This window comes from Cyprinus carpio, chromosome B8 (genome assembly GCF_018340385.1).
Source record: "Cyprinus carpio isolate SPL01 chromosome B8, ASM1834038v1, whole genome shotgun sequence".
NCBI classification, from domain to species: Eukaryota; Metazoa; Chordata; class Actinopteri; order Cypriniformes; family Cyprinidae; genus Cyprinus; species Cyprinus carpio.
The window spans coordinates 3,351,231-3,378,419 of NC_056604.1; the positions used below are offsets into that span (position 1 = coordinate 3,351,231).

Below are 27,189 nucleotides of genomic sequence, written 5' to 3' on the forward strand. Positions count from 1 at the left end.
ATATAGGGTTAGTTTGCCCTGAAAAAAATATCTGTCATTAAGTAGATCCACACCCGTAAGACCTTTGTTCATCTTCGGAACACAAATTAAGATATTTTTGATCAAATCTGATGGCTCAGTGAGGCCTCTCTTGACAGCAAGATAATCAACACTATCAGATGCCCAGAAAGCTACTAAAAACATGTTTAAAACAGTTCATGTGGCTACAGTGGTTCAACTTTAATGTTATGAAGTGATGAGAACACTTTTTGTGCACCAAAAAACGAAATGACTTTATTCAACTATAGGCTATCTAGTGATGGGTGATTTCAAAACACTGGTTCGTGAAGCTTTGAAGCTCTATGAATCTTTTGTTTTGAATCAGTGGTTCAGAGCGCATATCAAACTGCCAAAGTCACGTGAACCATTGACATTAAAAAACACTTATGCTGTAACGAAGCCTCGATTACTGAAATCATGTGACTTCAGTGATCCGAACGTCTGATTTGAAACAAAAGATTTGTAAAGCTTAAAAGCTTCATGAAGCAGTGTTTTGAAAATCAGCCCAATACTGAGGATGACGAAGGTCTTACGGGTGTGGAACGACTTGAGAGTGAGAAATTAATGACCGAATTTTCATTTTTGGGTGAACTAACCCTAAACTTTGCAGTTGTTAGAAGGATTATTTTATAATGTAGTCACAAGGGTCATTTAATCCAAAATGTACTACCTTTGCAAAAAAGACACTCCGGTTTCCCAGGAAGACATCTTTTATGAATACTGACAAAACATATTGAACATTTTTCCTAGAAAGATCATTTGCATGAAAAAAAGGTTAGATCAAGGTTATCCAATTCCTAAGGAACATTTATTTATTGTATTTATCTTTTATTCCCCAACTAATTAAACAATTTAATCTGGTGTACTAGATCTAAAAACCAATGGACAAACATCAGTTGAAGCTTAGAATCTAACTTTATTTTCTAATATTTAAATTGTCATTTGCATCAGTTGCCTTGTTTTTCCTGGGTACTTTATGAAAACAGATGCCACAAATACCTGACCTATCTGAAACACATAGGAAACATATTTGCTGCATTATTAATCTTTCGACAGGAAACAACCAATAGGAACGTCTCAGGTTACGTATGTAACCATGGTTCCCTGAGAACAGAGAATGAGACTCTGTGCTGACAGCGCTATAGGGAACGTCCTCCTTGACCCGTGCTCGAAATGCCAAAAATCACAACACTCCAATCCTATTGGCTGGCGACAGCCTATCACATCAAACGGTAGAGAGAAAAGACAAAAGGATGTCGTCTGTTGCCCCAGGCGCTCCCTTTATACGTCACGGTTCGCGCCGTTTGATGTGATAGACTGTCGCCGGCCAATAGGATTGGAGTGTTGTGATTTTTGGCATTTTGAGCACAGGTCAAGGAGGACGTTCCCCATAGCACTGTCAGCGCAGAGTAGAAGTTCCCTTTCGAAAGGGAACTCTAAATTCATACATGAGCATGGTACTTACCAAGTGAACTAAAGAGAAGTGTCCCCAGATGCTCCCTCTCTTCCTGGATAGGAGAGCACGTAAGGTATCCCCCCGAGCCTCCAAGTATGGCCTCAGCAAACTAAACGTGTTCCAAAAAGAATGATTAGTTCAATGCCATAATCAACTGGAATTTTGTAGAATTTCTAAAACCAATAAACCAATTAGTCATATGAAATATATGCAATATCATTACAAATGACAAAAGTTTCATGATCCAAAAAACTGACAATGATTTTTTAGTAGTAGTAATAATAATAATAAATGAAAAGCATTTTACCACAGCTGTGAAAACACCACATGAAATGCTATACGCATGCTATTACCGCATGAACATGCTGTAAGCTATGTTTCCTGAGTACTCTTTTCCATGGCCCCTGGTAGCCTTTTGAAGCAGCAAATGTGCTGAAATGTAGATAAAGATTAAAATATGTAATGCAGATGTGTAAAATAAAGTTTACATAGAAAAACAAAAATGTAATTTTGTTTTTTGGGGGTAAAAAATGCCTGTACCTCCAGTTTTCTGCTATTTTGTTATATTGTTCATCTGTTTCCCCAAGTGAATTAAGGTATGTAATTGTACGGTCAACAATGCTGCAGTGCTAGAAAAAAACAAAAACAAATATGTTACACTGAGAGCCAATATGCTTGACATGTTTATAATATGTACATAGTTACTTGGTAAGTAACTTACAAAAAAAGTCCAATGATTCCCGTCCTCCAAAAAGGGACCAACAACTTCAGTTTTATTTTCAAATATGTTCTTCTTAAAAGGAAAGTAAAATTTTGAATGTAAAATGAAATGTATGTAATACCTTTAATTCAGTAAGAGCAAATTAAAAACTATTCTGTGAGACTAGCAATGAATATTTGTCTATATTAGTTATACCTGTAACACTGGTAAGAACTGGCTTTTCAAGTTTTGTCAGGGTACTTCTTACCTTCGTAAAATAACTGCTCCTAGCCCGGGTGTCACCCTCCAGAATGTGACCCAGGGTCTGATTATTAATGGCCAAAACATCTGGCCGCTTCTAAACAAAAAAATGAAAGGTACTGACAATCATTTTTAAAATAAGTGCAACTTCACAAGGTCAACGAAGTGCATGAAAAAAAGCAAACTAATTATCCGAACAATACCAGCGTCCATTTTATGACCATTTTGATGTCTTCATTCACAAGTGTTGATGGTACTGTTCCAATAATTATTGTATTGAAAATACTCCTAGGCAGGGTTGGGCCATAACGAAAATATATATCACAATACGTCAAGACATTTTCACAATACATGATAAAATACTCAGGTGTGTTAGATTAGACTGGTGTCTTCCCCTTATATAGAAAGTGTTCAAATTAGTTTAGTTAACATCTTACCCTGCTGAACAGATGGAACAAGGCATCCATTATCTAAGGAGACATCAACCAAAGAAAAAAAGAGGGAAAAAAAGAAAAAACACAAAATTACAAATACTAAAAGTGATAGCAAACTTGTTTTGAGAACTTTTGAGTTCAAGCTTTCAAAATTAGTGTTTTGAGGAGAAACTGTGAAAAGAATAAAACTTCTGAATGCCTTACATTTATATTTCTAATGATTTTATCCAAACTAACTTACATGCATAAAAGGGATAGTTCTATGGTAGTTAATTCAGTTATATTTTCCAAGATCAATGTATAGTACTCTAGTACACTAAAAATAACACAGTAAAATGAATCTATTGAGTACTGCAGCTCTGAGAGCAGCATATAGTACACTAAAATAACACAATAATATGCATCTATTGAGTACTGCAGCTCTGAGAGCAGCATATAGTACACTAAAATAACACAGTGATATGAATCTATTGAGTACTGCAGCTCTGAGAGCAGCATATAGTACACTAAAATAACACAGTGATATGAATCTATTGAGAACTGCAGCTCTGAGAGCAGCATATAGTACACTAAAATAACACTGTAATATGAATCTATTGAGTACTGCAGCTCTGAGAGCAGCATATAGTACACTAAAATAACACAGTAAAATGAATCTATTGAGAACTGCAGCCCTGAGAGCAGCATATAGTACACTAAAATAACAGCGATATGAATCTATTGAGTACTGCAGCCCTGAGAGCAGCATATAGTACACTAAAATAACAGCGATATGAATCTATTGAGTACTGCAGCCCTGAGAGCAGCATGTAGTACACTAAAATAACACAGTAATATGAATCTATTGAGTACTGCAGCCCTGAGAGCAGCATGTAGTACACTAAAATAACACAGTAATATGAATCTATTGAGTACTGCAGCTCTGAGAGCAGCATGTAGTACACTAAAATAACACAGTAATATGAATCTATTGAGTACTGCAGCCCTGAGAGCAGCATGTAGTACACTAAAATAACACAGTAATATGAATCTATGAGTACTGCAGCCCTGAGAGCAGCATGTAGTACACTAAAATAACACAGTAATATGAATCTATTGAGTACTGCAGCTCTGAGAGCAGCATGTAGTACACTAAAATAACACAGTTATATGAATCTATTGAGTACTGCAGCTCTGAGAGCAGCATGTAGTACACTAAAATAACACAGTAATATGAATCTATTGAGAACTGCAGCCCTGAGAGCAGCATGTAGTACACTAAAATAACACAGTAATATGAATCTATTGAGTACTGCAGCTCTGAGAGCAGCATGTAGTACACTAAAATAACACAGTAATATGAATCTATTGAGTACTGCAGCTCTGAGAGCAGCATGTAGTACACTAAAATAACACAGTAATATGAATCTATTGAGTACTGCAGCTCTGAGAGCAGCATGTAGTACACTAAAATAACACAGCAATATGAATCTATTGAGTACTGCAGCCCTGAGAGCAGCATGTAGTACACTAAAATAACACAGTAATATGAATCTATTGAGTACTGCAGCCCTGAGAGCAGCATGTAGTACACTAAAATAACACAGTAATATGAATCTATTGAGTACTGCAGCCCTGAGAGCAGCATGTAGTACACTAAAATAACACAGTAATATGAATCTATTGAGTACTGCAGCCCTGAGAGCAGCATGTAGTACACTAAAATAACACAGTAATATGAATCTATTGAGTACTGCAGCTCTGAGAGCAGCATATAGTACACTAAAATAACACAGTAAAATGAATCTATTGAGAACTACAGCCCTGAGAGCAGCATATAGTACACTAAAATAACACAGTAATATGAATCTATTGAGAACTGCAGCTCTGAGAGCAGCATATAGTACACTAAAATAACACAGTAAAATGAATCTATTGAGTACTGCAGCCCTGAGAGCAGCATGTAGTACACTAAAATAACACAGTAATATGAATCTATTGAGAACTGCAGCTCTGAGAGCAGCATATAGTACACTAAAATAACACAGTAAAATGAATCTATTGAGAACTACAGCCCTGAGAGCAGCATATAGTACACTAAAATAACAGCGATATGAATCTATTGAGTACTGCAGCTCTGAGAGCAGCATATAGTACACTAAAATAACAGCGATATGAATCTATTGAGTACTGCAGCCCTGAGAGCAGCATATAGTACACTAAAATAACACAGTAATATGAATCTATTGAGAACTGCAGCTCTGAGAGCAGCATATACTACACTAAAATAACACAGTAATATGAATCTATTGAGAACTGCAGCCCTGAGAGCAGCATATAGAAATTTCTGAACGAATTGAGAACTGCAGCCCTGAGAGCAGCATATAGAAATTTCTGAACGAATAGGCTGTTCCCAGAGTGCTTTATCAAGGCACCTCAGTGGGAAGTCTGTGGGAAGGAAAAAGTGTGGCAAAAAACGCTGCACAACGAGAAGAGGTGACCGGACCCTGAGGAAGATTGTGGAGAAGGACCGATTCCAGACCTTGGGGGACCTGCGGAAGCAGTGGACTGAGTCTGGAGTAGAAACATCCAGAGCCACCGTGCACAGGCGTATGCAAGAAATGGGCTACAGAGAAGCAGCACTGGACTGTTGCTCAGTGGTCCAAAGTACTTTTTTCGGATGAAAGCAAATTTTGCATGTCATTCGGAAATCAAGGTGCCAGAGTCTGGAGGAAGACTAGGGAGAAGGAAATGCCAAAATGCCTGAAGTCCAGTGTCAAGTACCCACAGTCAGTGATGGTTTGGGGTGCCATGTCAGCTGCTGGTGTTGGTCCACTGTGTTTTATCAAGGGAAGGGTCAATGCAGCTAGCTATCAGGAGATTTTGTAGCACTTCATGCTTCCATCTGCTGAAAAGCTTTATGGAGATGAAGATTTCGTTTTTCAGCACGACCTGGCACCTGCCCACAGTGCCAAAACCACTGGTAAATGGTTTACTGACCATGGTATTACTGTGCTCAATTGGCCTGCCTACTCTCCTGACCTGAACCCCATAGAGAATCTGTGGGGATATTGTGAAGAGAAAGTTGAGAGACGCAAGACCCAACACTCTGGATGAGCTTAAGGCCGCTATCGAAGCATCCTGGGCCTCCATAACACCTCAGCAGTGCCACAGGCTGATTGCCTCCATGCCACGCCGCATTGAAGCAGTCGTTTCTGCAAAAGGATTTCCCGACCAAATATTGAGTGCATAACTGAACATAATTATTTGAAGGTTGACTTTTTTTGTATTAAAAACACTTTTCTTTTATTGGTCGGATGAAATGTGCTAATTTTTTGAGAATTTTGGGTTTTCGTGAGCTGTATGCCAAAATCATCAGTATTAAAACAATAAAAGACCTGAAATATTTCAGTTGGTGTGCAATGAATCTAAATGATATGAAAGTTTAATTTTTATCATTACATTATGGAAAATAATGAACTTTTTCACAATATGTTAATTTTTTGAGAAGGACCTGTAGTACACTAAAATAACAGTATTATGAATCTATTGAGAACTGCAGCCCTGAGAGCAGCATATAGTACACTAAAATAACACAGTAATATGAATCTATTGAGTACTGCAGCTCTGAGAGCAGCATATAGTACACTAAAATAACACAGTAATATGAATCTATTGAGTACTGCAGCTCTGAGAGCAGCGACTCAAATTCCCGACCGTAAACGGATTCCCCGTACTGTTTCTGTCCTCGTGCTATGCAACGGTCGTGTTGTTGTTGCGTTCAGTGTAGACAGCTTTTAGCTGTCGCCGCGCTGCGATAAAAGATTGCGTCTGGTGTACACACGGTGTAACTCCTGCTTTAAGAGCAGCATAGTTGACCAAAAATAACATCGATATGAAATTATTTCCGTTCTGTCTTCGCATATATCGGCTTTACAGACAGCTTGTTTAACCCCATTTAGACCATTAGAAGCTTATGTGCAGTGGAGTTAGCAGTCGAATCAAAATACAAATGATCCGATATTAGACGATGATAGTTCTGTGCATTTTCAATGTTCCCCAATTATCTTAGTACATTTTAGAGGCCGTTTATCTCAGAATTTTAACAAAATATATTGTAAATTCACTTACCGCTACAAAACCCGCGATCTATCAACAGTCGATAACGTATCTAGAATCCCTTTAAATTTTATGAAAAAATGGTTGAAGGAATTTTAGTTACTTGATCCCGCCTCTGCTTCAATTTCATTGGTTGAATCTGTAAACCAATCATTTTCCTTTCTGCCCTCAGAACATGTTTGAGTAAGTAAAACTCCCATCTGCTGGTCAAGGGCACCTCAGTCATGGTATTCCCGGCCCAAGACTCAAACCCACAACCTTAGGGTTAGGAGTTAAACTCTCTAACCACTAGGCCAGGACTTCCCCAAGCGACATGTTTTAGCAACATTTTTCTGCAGCAGTGTATGATTGTATCAGTTTACAGTGCATGGAGCATGGAGACAGCATGGAGAATGTTGAACAGGGCAAGTTAAGACATGGATCATCACACCAGTATACAAAAATATGTCTACAGATAGGCCTACGTTTATATAGGTTCATTTCATTTGTTACAGGCAGTGATGTATTCAACAAATGATATCAACTAATAACAGACACAGTTTTAAAGCATCGCAAGCTACAAATGAAGAGAACAAAGAACTGTAATCGATGTACAAAACTAGCTGAAGTTTGCTGTGCTTTATCCTAACATTACACAAAGAATGTCTGCAATCATTCAGTCAGGGACGACTGCACAAAACGTGCACTGTAAACTAATAAAAACATTATAAACGGTAATGAAATGATAAACAAATATAGTTTGTGCAACGCTGGAAATATATTTACCCCCTTTTTTTTTTTTTTTTTTTTTTTTTTTTTAAATGTCCCATACCTTTAAACCTGCTGATATGCAAGGAGCGTGAAGTGAAATCCTCACGTCCAACTGGTTCTACTCTCAGGTCCGGGAAGCTCATCAATATTCATGTATGCTCCCCCCACTGAAACCGAAAATCTCGTCTGACCGGTCAGAACACCAAACTAAGCCAGAGAAGGAATCGAGTTCAACAGATTTATCGTTACAGGCATATGCAGAGGGGGAGCAAGGTTATAGTGAAGTAACAAACAAATAAACATATATTCTAACAAACAGTACAGCCTTATGATTTCCACGATGCGGAAAACGCGGATGGAATCGCGGAATCCTGTCAGAAAAACTGTATTAACAGTTTAACGTGGAATGTCATGGAATTTATCAGATTTTGAATGAATTAAAAAAGTAGGTAATTACACTTAAATCAAATCGCAATATGGACTAGTATCTGTAAACATTATGCTGCATAATATTAATCCTGCATGTTCTGCTTGTCTCTGTTAATAAATGTGGCACAGACTCGCAGTTTAATTTACTACACACATAGTCTACTGAAGCACAATATCTCCAGAACTGCTCCAATAGTCACTTCATGAGCATTTGACCGTTTGATTTGAGTAAAACTAGCATCATATCACATACACATACAGATACAAGTTTGCTTATTTTTCAGTAATTAAAAGATAAATTAAATTAATGTTTTATGCCTTCATTTGATAACCAGAAAAATTTAAATACACAACACAGAGTTTCTAATTTAATAAATTAAGTTGTTTTATGCATTCAACTAATTAGACATGCTAAAACAGAATTTGGTAGCATTAAAAAATAATTGCGAGTAATTGTTATGATTGACAGTGAACTATCTAAACATTGTAGCAATGGATGTGTAAGGTCCAGGCACTCGGTCCAAGGAAGGTATCCGGTGCTGGCTGAAGGTTTCCTGCGTGTTCGGTCTTTTCAGTGCATAGAGTTATTCAATTTAGGTTAACCTCTAATCTGACTCCATTTAATGATCTAATCTGACTCCATTTTAGTATGACCTCGAATTTAGGTTGAAAGGCAAATTGGTTGTTTGTCTGTCTGTAATTATTATTATTCTCACATTTGATTATTCTATTTATTCTTTAATATTATTGTACTCGTTCATTCGGGTGCTCATGTCACTAACAAGGATACAACATAATCTGGTAGTGTGGTAATAATTATAGAGTATAATCTACTAGAGTCAATATAACAATTTATTATCAGTCAGGTAAATATGTATTCTGCCAATTACATACCAAATTCAAACATATCAAATCATATCAATACAAAACATCAAATTCTCAAAGATGAATCTAAAAGTAAAATATGCATACCTGACCTTAGAAAATGCATAGTATAGAGTGAAGAGACACACACCACACTACGGGCTTTCTGGCTACAGAATCGCCGTCATTCTTTTGCTGCAATTCTTTAAATACCTCAGACCAAGACAAACATCCCCCGAGATGAAGACAGAAACTAACAATTGGAATTTGCATTAACTCGGGTCCCAAACCTGAGTGGTTTACAACTCAAAGGGAACAGAAGGTAATTTACATGGAGGACCCTGGGAAAGGGCACTCCCATCACAGTAATCAAAATATCTCTTGACTCTTAGGATCTGTATTAACTTTTAGTCTACTTTTGTAAGATGTTGTAAGAAGTTGCACTGAGACATTTCAAATTATACTAGACATAACTATTAGTTCTCTTGCATTGACATTTTCATGTAATCATTTTGAGCAGATTGAGTAGAAGGAAGCATGGGTGAAGGGATTTAAAATGAAACAAATGGCCAGAAGGGAAGGAGGTCTCCTGCACCTCCACTCTGTGGGGTGTCTCGAAGATGCCCGTGTATGTTTGTATTGTCTGTTTCTCAGGAGATCAAAGTATCTCAGGTTCTTTGTCCCCCGTTTGACCCCCAATGGGTCACATTCAGATGAATCCAATGGGGTCAGTGTTAGATGATTGTTTATCTTCGAGATGTTATCTCAAAATTGTCTTTGTGATGTTAGCAGCTGTAGAACCCTTCTGAGGGCTGTATTCATCTGCAGAACACTCAGTCTCAGCAGGTGTGTGTCACTTGAGTTTGGCAGGTGGATGAATGTCTCCGGGGTTTCTACCTGTGGTTGAGCTCAGCATGTGAGCACAGTTCAGTGGGTCAATCTGAGTCTTTACGACTTGTTCAGTTTATGCATCATTCCTTTATGGAGAAACCTCTTCTCCTTGTGGCACCTTCTCTAGGATGATAGTCTGACCCATATTCGTGAATCCTCTCACCTCCAGTGGTACGGTTGTCTGGGCAGACTTCAATAGGTGAAGGTGTTCTCCTTGCTTACACACTGATTTGTGTGGGACACCTGAAAAGCATCTTAGTGGCCATTCAATGACTGAATTCTGATCATCTTAATGTCATCACCCATGGAGTAAGGTAGAAAAGTCATAAGTTAACAATTTTAATCATGTTTATTGTCATTAGTGATGTGTTGGGAAACCAGAGGCCCTCTGGCTTGTCAACTACCCTAATAACAATCAGTAAGATTCAATATTTTAAATTGTAAAGGCTTGTCTGGCTCTGTGTTCAAAAATTTGCGCCATTGATCTGTGACTAGTCATGCAAATGTGTGTTACAGTGTTGTTCCATGAGTTTTCAGACGGTTGCAGATAGTAGATATGTTGTATCTTTTGTAATGTAACTAATTCTATTGTGTGAGGCTATGTGGTTCTGTCAGTGTGAAGATGGACAATAGATCTTTAGTGGAGTATCACGTTTGTAATCCAAGCCATCATTGTCTTCTGTTTGTAGTGTACAGACTGGATAGTCTATATGAGGTGATTATGTAATGGTGGAGGTGTGTGTTCTGTGCTCATGTCTGGGAGATGGATGGAGCCTAATCTATAGCAATCTGTGTTGCAAAAATTTAGTTCTGGTTCTAATCCGGGAGGCCATGTAGATATTTGTGTAGTGATGTTCTACTGTGAGGTGTGAATGGCCCCTTCAAGTGTCTTTGCATCCATCTCCCACATTTCAGGTTATGTTCTAACAAGGTTGTTCTGTTGTCCTGGTTTGATGCAGATGGGACCAGGCACCTTCCTGGCATCTGTTCTCCAAAGAATTGCAGTGGTCAACCTGAGACAGAAACAAACACAAAGAAAACCACAGTTAATTTTGAACTTTTCATCAGTGTCATGTTCAGGCATGTATAATTATTTTAACTACATTCATCCTCATGTATTGTAATTTTAATTCCAGATGTCACATGAAACGGAGTTACGTTGGTCGATCTGAATTACTGCTACTGCTTCAGCGCAGTCTTGAGTGTGTAACACCTGATGCTGCTCTTGCAGTGGAGCTCTCACAGTCTGCTGGGGACATTTTCTAGATAAATTGGTGTTTTTATCACCCATGTCGTCATGAATTTCAATAGACCAATGTCCATGGCTTTAGTTGCATTTGCTCTCATTACAGTCAGATCTGCACTGTAAAAAAAAAAATCGTAAAATAATGGTAAAAAGTCTGGCAGCAAAGTTGCCAACCACTTACCGTCAAATTACAGTAAACAACCTTAAATTATTTTACAGAAAAATGTTGTTTTTTTGAAAACAGATATTTACCGTAAACATTTTCTGTATTTTTACAGTCAAACTGCTGTAGAAAGAAAAAAATATCTCATAAAAAAATCTCGGTTGAATGTTAAACGAATGTATAAATCTGTATAAAAACTTAAAAATATTGCAGAAATACCTTAAAATGACATAATTAAAACAAAGACTTCTGTTTTAATACAGTATTATTTGGTATATTTTTAAGATAATCCAATCCATCTACAAGAACTCCTTGTCAAAGTAAAGACTTTTCTATGTAAAACACACAGAAATAGTTGTATAATTACCTTCAGATACCTTAATTTAAAGCCCAATACCAGTATATCGATCGATTTAAACTTTTATTTTATGTCATTATTCAATCTATTTACAGTAAATTCCTGTTAAATATTGGTTTTATCCTGTACAAAAAAAAAAAACAAGATCTTGTGATATTAAGTTTCAGAAACATATTTTTAACTGTTATTGCTTTATATAAACATTATTTGACAGTAATAACAAGCAACTCTCCAATATTTCTAAATACTATTACCATTTAAATACGGGGGTTTACTTTATATAAACATTATTTGACAGTAGTTACAAGTAACTCTCCAATATTTCTAAATACTATTACCATTTAAATACGGTAGTTTACATTATATAAACATTATTTGACAGTAATTACAAGTAACTCTCCAATATTTCTAAATACTATTACCATTTAAATACGGTAGTTTACTTTATATAAACATTATTTCACAGTAATTACAAGTAACTCTCCAATATTTTTAAATACAATTACCATTTAAATACGGGGGTTTACTTTATATAAACATTATTTCACAGTAATTACAAGTAACTCTCCAATATTTCTAAATACTATTACCATTTAAATACGGGGGTTTACTTTATATAAACATTATTTCACAGTAATTACAAGTCACTCTCCAATATTTCTTAATACTATTACTATTTAAATACGGGGGTTTACTTTATATAAACATTATTTGACAGTAATTACAAGTAACTCTCCAATATTTCTACATATTTGTACCATTTAAATACGGGGGTTTACTTTATATAAATATTATTTGACAGTAATAACAAGCAACTCTCCAATATTTCTTCACACTTTAACCATTTACGTACAGGGGATTACCTTATACAAACATTATTTTTAGTAATTACAAGCAACCCTCCAATATTTCTACATATTTTTACCTTTAATGTATGGGGCTTTACCTTATAAAAACATTTGTATTAGGGTAATTATAAGCAACTTCCCAATATATCTATATAGCTACATACGTTTACTATTAATATATGGGGGTTTACCTTATATAAACAATACTTGACAATAATTACAAACACATCTCCAATAACTTTACATGCTTTTACCATTAATGTACAAGGGTTTACTTTATATAAACAATATATTATAGTGATTAAAGGCAACTATCCAATAAATCTATATACTTTTACCATCAATGTATGAGGTATACTTTTATATAAACATTGCAACTTTCCAATATATCAACATGACATTTACTCAATGTATGGGTTCACTTTATATAAACATTAATGGACAGTAATTACAAGCAATTCTCCAATATATGTAAAAAAACACATATAAAAAAACTTTATATGTAAAGTTTATTTTATGTAAACAATATTTGATAGCAATTACAAGCAACTGTCCAATATATGTACATACTTTTTCCATTACGGCATGGGGTTTACTTTATATAACTACTGTTTCACAGTAATAATAAGCAACTCCGATATATACAGAACTTCCTTATAAGTGCATGGGACTAACCTTATATGAACATAATTTGACAGTAATAACAAGCAACTCCAATATATCTACAGACTTTTCTTATTAGTGCATGGGATTTACTTAATATAAATATTATTATTTGACAGCAATTACAAGCAACATTACAGTTTATGTCCACACATTCCGTATTAGTATATGGTGTTTTGAATGTACAAAAACCGGAAGGTCTATGTTAAGAGCATTTGCATCAACAACTTTCACTAAATACATACATACATTTTTCTGACATTTTACAGCAATGTCCCATCCTTTCACTGCAAATCCTCATTTGAGATGTATATTTCCCCTCGAAAGAAAAATGTTAAGTCATGTGATTGATTCCTTTCAGAGTGAACACAGTGAATCTGACTGCAGTAGATGTGAACGATATGAATAAAAGTTATGTTAATTCAACCAGTGCACATACCTGTATTTACTTCCTATTTTCGGTCGAAGTCCACAGTAGTCAATTGTCGAGTTCTCCACTGTTGCTTAGTTACTTATGATCGCGCGCGTGAACTCGACAATCGACTTCTGTGGACTTCGACAGGAAGTAAATACAAGTATGTGCGCTGGTTGAATTAACATCACTTTTATTCATATCTTTCACATCTACTGCAGTCAGATTCACCGTGTTCACTCTGAAAGGAATCACTCACATGGCTGGGCACTTGTAATGACACATCAAGCATGTTAAGAGGCTAAAAGCAGGTTTAAAACTTGCCCCATTTAAGTCAACAGGGTGCAAATTTTAAAAAGAGGATAACACAGTGTAGGCAACACCGATTTTTGTCGTTGTTCTCTGTACTGACAGCACACCAAATTTACAAAAAAATGAGCTCAATGTTAAAATTGACCAGAGTTCTCCTTTAACAAGCGGCTCCAGATTTTACACGTGATAACATCACAATTTGAGTCTTCTCTAGTTTGTGGCTTTGGGAGAAAGTAGCTCATGTTCACAACAGAATAAGGATAAATGCCCAAAAAGTTTATGGGGTTAGATTTCGGTCACAATTCTGCATGCGCAAGATCACATTTTGAGCATGCGAAAGGGCATTTCGCACGCGTGTGAACTCAGTTTTGCAGAGAAATATCTGTCTCTCAGATAATAAAATATTTAGAGCGAACAAAAATCAATTTTGCTTTTTAAAATAAGTATTTGGATGTGTGCAGATGTTCTCTTTCGCATGTGCAAAGTTTCACTTTCTTGCTCCTCTCATACCAGCCCTGAGTGCTCTCTAAGCGCAGACGGCTCGCTTGCTCAACACAACCCAGCGTTAAAATATGCCATAATTCCAGCCAATCAGAGATGAGGCTGCTAAATTGTGATTGGCTGGCTTGACAATCGATCACAAGACTCCCTGCATCACCGACTGTGGAAGAGGAAAAAATACACGGTGGAAGATTTTTATGTTTAATTTGTTTAAAGGGTTAGTTCACCCTCATGTTGTTCCAACCCCGTAAGACCTTCGTTCATCTTCGGAACACAAATTAAGATATTTTTGATTAAATCTGAGAGCTGGATCACTCCACACCATAGACTTCTATAGACGTTATAAATTGCTGGCCCAGAAAATGTATTAAAGACATCGTTAATATAGTCCAAGTGACTACAGTGGCTCAATCTTAAGTTTATAAAGCGACGAGAATATTTTTTGTGCACAAAAAAATAAATAAATAAATAAATAAATAAATAACGACTTTATTCCACTATTCATTTCCCTCTCTCTGGGCCTCGAGTGTTTTCACGTAGTGTGATAGCGCAGCACGTCTGTGTTGTACGTCACACACACCACACACATGACCAGCATCGGCCAATAGTGAGCCTACGTGTGACCAGCGTGTGAGGTACAACACAGGACGTGCTGCGCTATCACACTACCGTGAAAAGACTCGAGGCACAGAGAGAAGGAAATGAATAGTGGAATAAAGTCGTTATTTGTGTTTATTTTTTGCGCACAATAAGTATTCTCGTCACTTTATAAACTTAAGATTGAGCCACTGTAGTTACTTGGACTATATTAACGATGTCTTTAATACATTTTCTGGGCCAGCAAGTTATAACGTCTATAGAAGTCTATGGTGGAGGGATCCAGCTCTCAGATTCAATCAAAAATATCTTAATTTGTGTTTTCCGAAGATGAACGAAGGTCTTACGGGGTTGGAACAACATGAGGGTGAGTAATTACTGACAGAATTTTCATTTTTGGGTGAACTAACCCTTTAATGGCTTGAACACTTCAATTTAAGTTCAAATGTCTAATCAAATCGTACTATTGCTGTACATAATGGCATGTCCCAGTGTTTCCTACACCTCAAGTGGTAGTTCTAACTCCTTTCTGAACTGCAAGTTATTTAATTAACATTAATAAAATATGAATGTGACCAAGCTGGGGTCTCAAATGTTACACATTTTCAGAAATGAAGATGGACAGACTTTTCCCCTCTTAATGAGATAAGTGTGTAAAAATGGTACATCACTCGCATCAGAATAAAAAGCCATCAAATATAGGCCCACGTAGAAATGCAATGTAATAACGTTAAAATAATAATCAATCTACTTCATATCCTTGGAATTATTTAAACAAAAACATTCACTGCAGAGATGTTCTGTAAAAACAACTATCGTACAAAAAATATATACTGTATTTTCTTATATACTATTTAGGATGGATAGTGTGCACATTGGGATGCAGGCTTGTTCCCCTCAATTTGATCTGACATCTGAAAAATACAGCAGTGATGTGGATATTAATCATTTTAAAATATGTGCTTTATGTGGGTCTTTTCCAGGAGTATGACGCGTTGATGAAGTATTAGACATGTTTTTGATATTTGTTTTAGTTAAATTAAATGTTATATTAATTAAAGGTGCTCTAAGTGATGTCACACGTTTTTTAGGCCAAAACATTTTTTGTCACATCCAGCAAACATCTCCTCACTATCCTCTAGCTGCCTGTCCCCTGAACACACTGTAAAAAAAACGCGGTCTCTCTAGACACCACAGGCTCCACAAACAACAAGAAAAACAAACTGTGCTCACCCGCACCACGAAACATAACAAACTGTTCCAGCCAATAACCGACAAGAAAGATTTGGGGGTGGGGTTTGGGGGGCTTAGTGCACAGATGAGGAGGAGGGAGGGTCTAGCTAGCCTCCGTTTTGTTTGACAACAATTCAAACGTCAACAAGAAGTTACGACTCCCGGCATCGCTTAGAGCACCTTTAAGTATCTGTCTTTACATTCTGAGTAATGCTGAAATGTTTTGACTTAAATCAAGAGACAGCTGTATGTGGGTCCAGGTGTGTGTGTCGCATTGAACATTACGTCGCGGCAGTTGTGTGTGGCCTTGCTATGATGACCACTGCATTGAGGGGTACTATCTCTGGATATGATCTGCAATGGAAAATGGAGCATGGCCAGAGCAGGTACTGGTAATAGAAAATGCACATAGGCTTAAAACACGGTCAAGTCCTTCAGTCAAAAACAATAGAAGCTAAGTTCTTTCCAGTAACAAACAAACAAGTTCATATATAATCAGTATTAATACAAACCCGATTCCAAAAAAGTTGGGACACTGTAAAAATTGTGAGTAAAAAATGGAATGGAATAATTTACAAATCTCATAAACTTATATTTTATTCACAATAGAATATAGATAACATATCAAATGTTGAAAGTGAGACATTTTGAAATGTCATGCCAAATATTGGCTCATTTTGGATTTCAGGAGAGCTACACATTTCAAAAAAGTTTGGACAGGTAGCAATAAGAGGCCGGAAAAGTTAAATGTACATATAAGGAACAGCTGGAGGACCCATTTGCAACTTATTAGGTCAATTGGCAACATGATTTGGTATAAAAAGAACCTCTCAGAGTGGCAGTGTCTCTCAGAAGTCAAGATGGGCAGAGGATCACCAATTCCCCCAATGCTGCGGCGAAAAATAGTGGAGCAATAACAGAAAGGAGTCTCTCAGAGAAAAATTGCAAAGAGTTTAAAGTTATCATCATCTACAGTGCATAATATCACCCGAAGATTCAGAGAAACTGAAACAATCTCTGTGCGTAAGGGTCAAGGCCGGAAAACCATACTGGATGCCTGTGATCTTCGGGCCCTTAGACGGCACTGCATCACATACAGGAATGCTACTGTAATGGAAATCACAACATGGGCTCAGGAATAATTCCAGAAAACATTGTCGGTGAACACAACCCACCGTGCCATTCACCGTTGCTGGCTAAAACTCTATAGGTAAAAAAAGAAGCTACATCTAAACATGATCCAGAAGCGCAGGTGTTTTCTCTGGGCCAAGGCTCATTTAAAATGGACTGTGGCAAAGTGGAAAACTGTTCTGTGGCCAGACGAATCAAAATTTGAAGTCCTTCTTGGAAAATTGGGACGCCATGTCATCCGGACTAAAGAGGACAAGGACAATCCAAGTTGTTATCAGCACTCAGTTCAGAAGCCTACATCTCTGATGGTAAGGGGTTGCATAAGTGCGTGTAGCGTGCAGCTTACACATCTGGAAAGGCACCATCAATGCTGAAAGGTATATCCAAGTTCTAGAACAACATATGCTCCCATCCAGACATCGTCTCTTTCAGGGAAGACCTTGCATTTTCCAACATGACAATGCCAGACCACATACTGCATCAATTACAACATCATGGCTGCGTAGAAGAAGGATCCGGGTACTTAAATGGCCAGCCTGCAGTCCAGATCTTTCTCCCATTGAAAACATTTGGTGCATCATAAAGAGGAAGATGTGACAAAGAAGACCTAAGACAGTTAAGCAACTAGAAGCCTGTATTAGGCAAGAATGGGACAACATTCCTATTCCTAAACTTGAGCAACTTGCCTCCTCAGTCCCCAGACGTTTGCAGACTGTTATAAAAAGAAGAGGGGCTGCCACACAGTGGTAAACATGCCCTTGTCCCAACTTTTTTGAGATGTGTTGATGCCATGAAATTTAAAATCAACTTATTTTACCACTTAAAATGATAAATTTTCTCAGTTTAAAACATTTGATATGTCATCTATGTTGTATTCTGAATAAAATATTGAAATTTGAAACTTCCACATCATTGCATTCTGTTTTTATTCACAATTTGTACAGTGTCCCAACTTTTTTGGAATCGGGTTTGTATACAGATGTGAATGTTCATTTGGCAGATTGATATTCACCCACGTCCTTTCAGAATTCCAACAATGGCTATGATCCTCTGTAGTGGCTCTCACCAGGCCTTGTCCTGAAAAATAGATAAGATGTATCATGCTTGTAAAAATTCCTACACATCAACGGTGGCCACATTGTATTGTTTTCAATTTACACACAATGGCAACTTTGCCTCCTACCCTCACAGCATCAGCAGAGCAGAGCCATTAGGTTGCCGCTTAACAATAATTGCAGTTTGGAGCTTGAATGAAAATTGAGCATGAACAAACTTTGCCTCTATTAATGCTTCTAATGCAGGAACATGTAAGGATCCACCCGCCAGCCCAAAAAGCGGAATCCAGCGGCCTGGTCGAAGGTTTAATGCGTATTCGGTCTTTTATTTGCGCTTCTGAATTTATCAGGATTTAGTTTTGAATTTTAGTCTAGCTCCATGTTTAATCTGACTCCAATTTCACGTGATCATTAAAATTTGGGCAATATTTCTATCAAAAGCTGATCACAGATATCGATTGTTTATTAATTTAGATATTTGAGTATTCTGAAAATCCCATACTTTTAATTATTCGTTCACTGCAGACCCAGTATCGCTTTAGAAGTAACATTTCGGCCGATTGAATGCTCTTCTCGGTCACAAACTCGTCAGTCTGATCTTAAACATTGGATGCAGGGTAAATATCTACCTTTAAGTCGGTCGCGCCCTGCTTACTCGTACAAAAAGTATAGTTTTTTTATATATTTACGAAAACTGCAACTTATTTAAGACAGTGATAGTCAGAAATCGAAATGGACTCAATTGATGTGCCCCATGCTCCATCTATTAAACCTTTCGTATGAACAATCCTGAACACAGATTTTAGGTAATACCTTCGCTTTAATCTACTAGTAATAATGAATTAAGAATAATGCAGAATAAATCAAATATAACAATTTATTATCAGTCAGGTAAAATTGTATCATGCCAATTACATAATGAAAATAATTAGAAGCCAATTTAGAAAGGATAGTGTAATTGTAAATCACATTGTAGTTGTGTTGCAACTTTGCTCCTGCACAAAGACACTGTAGCCATATTGGGAACGGCCAAGTGATCCATGCAGGAGGCACACAAAATTTAGCATAGTCACACATGTAACAGTTATCCTAATTTAAGAAACATGGTCTAAAATGCATAGCAAAGCACTCAGGTGTTTTAGAGAATAAACTTAACTAGCCAATGTGTACATGTAGTAGCACAAAAACTATACAGTGTGCTCTGTAGGCACAATGTGTTTAACACAATTACATAATAGTATGCCTGACTTCAGGAAGATACATAGTATGGAGCATATGAAATACACTCCACACTACGGGCTTTCTGGCAACAGAATCGCCCAGTAGTGTTTTGTCACTTCCCTTAAATACTCAGACCAGATAACAAAGAAATCTTCAAATCAGTTGTAAAAACATAAAAGACCTTTTGGTTGTTTAGGTTCCTGCGGTCACATCAGGGTCACACCTGGCTGGAGATAAACATTCTCAAAGACCCCTAAAGGGGGACACACACCCTCCTCAGCAGAACACAATTCTACAAAAGTTTTCAATCTTTCTTATAATACAAGTGACTACTGTGAAATTGAGACCAATTTACCAATCGCACAGAGACCTTTAAAATGATACCAAACATGAAAAGTTTACAATCATGAATCCTGAAGATATAGTAAATGTTTTATGTGAGAGTAACAACTTTTAGTTGCCTGGACCACTAGTTGTGCCCTGGGGGGAAGGAGGGGTGAAGGTACCAAAGAACAAATGGTCTTTCTTCCAGATCTTCCTATCTGTTTGTTTGCCCAATTGTTTTGGTGCATCTGCATTTGCAATGCGAGAGTTCCTGAAAGTCTGGTTTCACAAAGAATTCATTTCATAAGGAAATAATTTCACTCCTTACAAACATTAAGGGGTTAAAATTTCTTAAAAGGGTTCAAGCTGCTCTGTAAATGTGATCAACGAAATCTTAAAACCACTTGTAAAACTGACTGCTATCAAGTGTGATTTTGGCACAAACCTTTGGCAAGAGACTGAGTTTAATTATTCTGACTCGCAGTACAATTACTGAATTTAGAGATGGGTCATGATTTTCGAATTTTCATTCATTGTCAAAATGGAATAGTTTGTTATTATTGCAGAGTTTATAAAGTAAATTAAAAAGTAGAAAAGGTAAAAAAATCTTCACATGTATTAAGCTGGAACCAACAAATGTTTTACATGAGGAATTACTATTATCAAAATAGTTAGTCCCTCCAATAACAAAATAAAAGTCAAGTACTTCAGGAACACTACAAATGCACATGCACACATCACACACCATCACCAAGAGCATGCTTTCATGCCATAATTTTCCAAACCGCCTGTTTTACCACAAAGCTGACTTCATGATCGTGTGAAAGTTTAGTAGCGGTGCTCATAATTCAACAGCGGCGGTGCGCCGAATATAGGGGGAACACTGGTTTCTGTTACGTGCACGTCAGACTTTCTGGGCGCAGCACTTCTGTGAAAATCGATTTTGACATTTGTAAATCGATTCAGAACCGTCCATATCGTGATGCATCTAAGAATCACTTTTGGGCCCAGTCCTAAGTTAGTAGGGGTTGAACATTTCACCTCGATTATGTTGTGGCAAAAATTCACATTAAACATCATCACTGCGTATAAGAGACACTCAGAGTCAAATTAATAAAAGAAAGCAAAGTATTTATTCTTGCAAGAATAGGCCCAGTCGCCAACACAGCAGTTACCCTGTGGAGTGAGTGAGAATGCTTGAGTGGAGGAAGGGATGGTGCTCTGTCTGTCTGTCATCGGCCTGCTAAAGCAAGCTTAAACAAAATAATGATAATGAACCAAAACAACTAGGGCTGTGCGATTAATCGAAATCGTAATAAAATCACGATTTGAGGGTGCGCGATTTCTAAATCGCTTTATAGCACGATTTTCCACTGTCCCGACCTCGTATGCTATCCAATCGTATGCTATCCAATCAAATCAGAATGAAGCGCACCTAAGTAGAGTGCGAGAACAGAACAGACTGGGCATATGCCTAACTCCAGGTTCACACACACTGTCTGTGATGCGTATTTTTTCAGAGCCCATGTTAATGAATCAGAGCTTCACACTTCACGCAGTAAAAGATGAACAGAAAAGATTAGAAATAGAAAGGTGCGAAAAGAATGAATATCTAGCGCATGAGCATAGAGAGAGTTGTGAGTGAGTGAGAGGAGATATGTTTTAAGTGCGCGCACTCTCTCCGGACAAGAGCAGCGTGTATCTGAGTACGCATGTCTGGTTTTGTGACAAAGAAAAGGAAATCTGCGTGCGAGCGGATAGATTCCTCGCGCATTATTTTAATGTGCTTTTGCGTTACAATAATGCGCTCTCGCTGCTGCTTCTGCACCGCATACACATACAGTATACGCACTGCAAACGGAGTACGTGTGAACCTTGGGCAATAAATATATTTCAGCACCTGAGGCACCGCTACAATGAGCTCTATGAACAATGCATGGCAAGGAAAAAAAAAACCCTGGACACAGGTTTTATTTTATTTTATTTTATTTTATTTTGCCATATGTCTAGACATTTTGTTTGACATCTTTATTTAGTGATTATTTTGACTTATGTCTGTTCTAGAGGAGTTACAACTTTTTGATAAAGCTCTCATTGGTTTTCTTTTGGAAATATGTTTCAAATTTATGCTGAATGCATTTATGACTGTAAAGCATGTCTGTGTGTGTCAAAATCGTGATTAAAATCGAAATCGCAAAATTTATCAAAAAATCGTGATAGTTTTTTTTTGTCCATATCGCACAGCCCTAAAAACAACCCAGCTGACTTTTCTAAAATCAAACAAATAGTGAACAGATATGCTTTGAAACTGATTAAGAGACTATGTTAATTAGGTAAAACCTAAAGAAAATGTGAAGTAAATATTTTTAGAGCTAACTGCTATAAAGAAAACTTTGAGTGTGTGATGTGACTGCACTTTATGTCTTGTATATGCTAGTTTGTTTGTGTGGATATTGTGTCATTAACCTCTGGAATGAGTGTTTTATCATTACAGATGGGTTAAGTGAAATGACAAACTTTAAAGAAGGCGATAATTCTGAGTCAATCTGATGAAAAGACACAGATCATGGGACGAGCTTTAAGTAGATTGGTCATCAAGCTATGTCTGTTGGTAATTACTTTTGTCATTTATGATGTGGATTTGAATACTTTCTGGATCAGTTTAAAGGGATACTCCACTTTTTTTGGCTCATTTTACAACTCCCCCAGAGTTAAGCAGTTGAGTTTTATCATTTTGGAATCCATTCAGCCGATCTCCAGGTCTGGGGGTACCACTTTTAGCATAGCTTAGCATAATGAATTGAACCGGACAAGACCATTAGCATCTCTCTCAAAAAAATTAACAAAGAGTTTCGATATTTTTCCTATTTAAAACTTGACTGTTCTGTAGTTACATCGTGTACTAAAACCGACGGAAAATGAAAAGTTATGTCATATCATTACGCCTGCTGCACTCATGGTACGGCAGCAAAGTTTCTTGATTATTACGCAGGAATGAGAGTATAGATTTTTCCTAGCCATATCAGCCTAGAAAAACTCAACTTTTTAACTCTGGGGGAGTTGAAAAATGAGCCTATTTCCAAAAAAAGTGGAGTATCCCTTTAAGTATTGGTGGCATGCACTTCTGTCCATACAAACTCCGCTGTTCTGCGCTCTAGTCAGAGATTACTCCAGGAACACTTTAGTAGGCCAAGAAGAAGCAAATAAATGTATTAAGTATAACGAGGTTAGGTTCAATTTAATAGTGTAAACATATTCAAGCGCGAATGAGAACCGTTTCGAGAAAACAAATACAGCAGAAAAAAAAGGAATATTCGAATGTCAAATTTTCAAATCGAATACCAACCTACTGAACGAATATTCAAATATTCTAGTCCAGCCCTATCTACAATATTCACTAATGACAGTAAAGTAGACCATTCTAGGTCAATTTACTGCAGTAATTCCTCTCTCAACCAGTAGAAAATGCATTGAACACCTGACTATGCATGAAAAAAAAAAAACCCGTCATAAACCGGAAAACCGGCATAATTTTGAAAAAAACCTTGATATAAATTTTTGGTCAAAACGCAGAGAACTAATTCAGCGACTTACTTGTCAAACACTCACCCAGAAGTTGTTGAAGTAAGTTAACTAGTCCAATCTGTCAAAAACTATGGATAAGGAGGATATGAAAGTTCATGTTAAATCGTTATTTTCACTCACGATGAGTCTGGTTCACTATAAAGGAGAACAAACTTAGTCAGCTGAGAAAGTTAAAATCCAGGCATGTGTATAACTAGGAGGTAACATTACGTTACGCGCAGGTTACAGGTAAAGTATTTACGTTACCAGTAATTTAACGTTACTTTAACGGTAGGAGCAACGTAGCGTTATAACTAGGGATGAGCGAATACAGCATTATCTGTATCTGTATCTGTATCTGTTAACCATATGAATTATCTGTATCTGTATCTGTACTCGGACTGGGCGTGGTCTAACCCGAAAATGGGCGGGATTTAACCCTTAAGTGGGTCTGGTTGACTTAAAACAGGCGGGGCTTTAACCGGTATGTTATTTTAAGCATGAAATTGATAGGGGTTGATCAGAAATTGTTATATTTATTGCTGATTAGAAAACTATTTACATGACAGTGTAAGGAGTGAAATTATTTCCTTATGAAATGAATTCTTTATGAAGCCAGACTTTCAGGAACTCTCGCAATGCAAATGCAGATGCACCAAAACAATGGGCTTAGATCTCCTCGTGGAGCCAAACAAACAGATAGGAAGATCTGGAAGAAAGACCATTTGCTCTTTGGTACCTTCACCCATCCTTCCCCCCAGGGCACATGGTCCAGGCAACTAAAAGTTGTTACGGTCACATAAAACATTTACTATATCTTCAGGATTCATGATTGTAAACTTTTCATGTTTGGTACCGTTTTAAAGGTCTTTGTGCTATTGGTAAAATGGTCTCAATTTCAAAGTAGTCACTTGTATTATGAGAAAGATTGAAAACTTTTGTAGAATTGTGTTCTGATGTGAAGGGGGTGTGTGCCCCTTTAGGGGTCTTTGAGAATGTTTATCTCCAGCCAGGTGTGACCCTGATGTGATCACGGGAACCAAAAAAAACCAAAAGGTCTTTTATGTTTTTACAACTGATTTGAAGATTTCTTTGTTATCTGGTCTGAGTATTTAAGGGAAGTGACAAAATACTACTGCGTGATTCTGTAGCCAGAAAGCCCGTAGTGTGGAGTGTATTTCATATGCTCCACACTATGTATCTTCCTGAAGTCAGGTATACTATTATGTAATTGTGTTAAACACATTGTGCCTACAGAGCACACTGTATAGTTGTTTGTGCTACTACATGTACACATTGGCTAGTTAAGTTTATTCTCTAAAACACCTGAGTAATTTGCTATGCATTTGTAGACCATGTGTCTTAAATTAGGATAACTGTTACATGTGTGACTATGCTAAATTTGTGTGCCTCCTGCATGGATCACTTGGCCGTTCCCAATATGGCTACAGTGTCTTTGTGCAGGAGCAAAGTTGCAACACAACTACAGTGTGATTTACAATTACACTATCCTTTCTAAATTGGCTTCTAATTATTTTCATTAGTGTAATTGGCATGATACAACTTTACCTGACTGATAATAAATTGAAATATATTTGATTTATTCTGCATTATTCTTAATTCATTATTACTAGTAGATTAAAGCGAAGGTATTACCTCAAATCTGTGTTCAGGATTGTTCATACGAAATGTTTAATAGATGGAGCATGGGGCACATCAATTCAGTCTATTTCGATTTCTGACTATCACTGTCTTAAATAAGTTGCAGTTTTCGTAAATATATAAAAACTATGCTTTTTGTACGAGTAAGCAGGGCGCGACCGACTTAAAGGTGGATATTTACCCTGCATCCAATGTTTAAGATCAGACTGACGAGTTTGTGTCCGGGAAAGAGCATTCAATCGGCCGAAATGTTACTTCTAAAGCGATACCGGGTCTGCAGTGAACGAATAATTGAAAGTATGGGATTTTCAGAATACTCAAATATCTAAATTAATAAACAATCGATATCTGAGATCAGCTTTTAATAGAAATATTGCCCAAATGTAATGATCACGTGAAATTGGAGTCAGATTAAACACGGAGCTAGACAAAAATTTAAACTAAATCCTGATAAATTCAGAAGTGCAAATAAAAGACCGAATATGCATTAAACCTTTGACCAGGCCGCTGGATTTCCTTACAACAGCATCAGCATTGAGCTTCAGATCAATGTTTTTGATCACGATAACAAACGAACTATATACAGAACAAGTTTTGCAACAATGGAATACAACACATGCGGTTGCAATTATGAAGTTAAATGTAATGAACAAGAGTTTTTCATCTCAAGAATAACCTTCTCTTTTTTTACCTTTTAATTTTTTTATAATCAGTGTGATTTTTTATTTTTTGGTTATTTTATTTTTTTTATTATTTCCACACCAGGTATGTGTGTGTGTGTGTGTGTGTGTGTGTGTGTGTGTGTGTGTTTGTGTGTTAATTTGTAATATTATTTATACCACAACTACCTTTATTTTTTTTATGAAATAGAGCAAGAAAGTGTCACAGTGCGTGAAGTCAAAAAACTGGTTAGAGCCAGCAGACGGTTTAAAGGCTATGGTGCAGGTTAAACACTAGTTTCGATTAATGGGTACTTAAAGCAGTCAAGATATGTATATAAAGTTAGAAATGTCTCCAAAATGGTGTTAAAGTCCAGTTTTTGTAGTTTTTGGTTAGTAACGGTTATTTTTTACGCAATTCGGCGATGACGTCACATGAGGTAGACGTGCTGGAAGGTAGCCTCAGCCTTGCAGCTCAGCTACTAGAACTAGTTCTAGCACTTAGTGACTATGGCGTCTAACTGGGATGAGGAAGAGGTGGAAAGACCCACAGTTAAAACATTTATGATGGCCCACAGCCATATAATTTCGAACCGTTTAGACGTGACAGGGCGAATGAGGAAATACCGAGAGCCGATGGCAATCAAAGACAAATAAATGCATGGTCAGAGGAGAATGACTGGAGAGTTGGTGAAGTGTCCTGGTGAGTTGCTACCGTTTAGAAACGCAGCAATGACTGCTGGAGCTAGTAGTCTGTGAACAGCAGTGCATACAATAACAACTTTTTTTTTACTGTCAGTGAATAGCACCGAATAAAAGTCAACCGTTTTCTTTATATCTAGTGACAGTGATTAGCTATGGGCTAGCTTGACAGTCCCACCTGTGAACCCCTAGTGTTTATTTCTAAGCTTTTACCTCCTTCTCCGGTGAAAATGTTGTTTGCAAACGTAGCCGACGCCGACGGCTGGTCATGTCTTCAGTGTGATTATTGTTGATAGTGCCAACTAGTTTTCCTCGTGATTAATTGTCATTGACACAGTCAGGCTTACCGGTAGAGGGAGTGAGTAGTATGTGTCTGTGTCGCTGTGTTTGGCAGGTGTCTGTGTGGGAGGTGAGCGCGTTTTTGGTCACTGGTCGAGTGACCTCACCCCGCGGCCAGCAGATGTAACGTGCCTAACGCCAGCATCCTGGATTTGAGGCATGCTGCCTGAATCCGTTTGTGCTACACATAGCATACTCACACTTCAGGCAGGATCATGGTCCCCTTCAAGCCAGCACGCACGAGTATGTTCATGGTTTTATGTTTACTTTACCAATC

At 37.2% G+C, this 27,189-nt stretch overlaps 1 protein-coding gene across 9 annotated transcripts; it reads right to left on the reverse strand.

Annotated features, from left to right (window-relative positions):
- Positions 1 to 3: 3 nt before the first annotated feature.
- LOC122138211 lies at positions 4 to 23,867 on the reverse strand. Of its 9 annotated transcripts, none has more exons than XR_006155387.1 (12): positions 23,596 to 23,867; positions 18,403 to 18,463; positions 9,145 to 10,935; positions 7,800 to 7,945; positions 2,894 to 2,926; positions 2,660 to 2,744; positions 2,464 to 2,553; positions 2,217 to 2,288; positions 2,036 to 2,124; positions 1,849 to 1,927; positions 1,505 to 1,604; positions 35 to 1,047 (listed from the first exon to the last, which is right to left on the reverse strand). XR_006155387.1 is itself a non-coding variant. In XM_042729269.1 (8 exons), the coding sequence occupies exons 2-8, from the start codon at positions 2,807 to 2,809 to the stop codon at positions 956 to 958; spliced, it is 672 nt and encodes a 223-aa protein (XP_042585203.1). In that variant the 5' UTR covers positions 2,810 to 2,926; positions 7,800 to 8,477; the 3' UTR covers positions 4 to 955. The 9 variants fall into 9 exon arrangements, 3 of the variants coding, with proteins under 3 accessions (XP_042585203.1, XP_042585205.1, XP_042585204.1); XR_006155390.1 differs by having other exon boundaries at positions 23,581 to 23,867; XR_006155388.1 differs by having other exon boundaries at positions 18,399 to 18,463; positions 23,581 to 23,867.
- Positions 23,868 to 27,189: the final 3,322 nt, after the last annotated feature.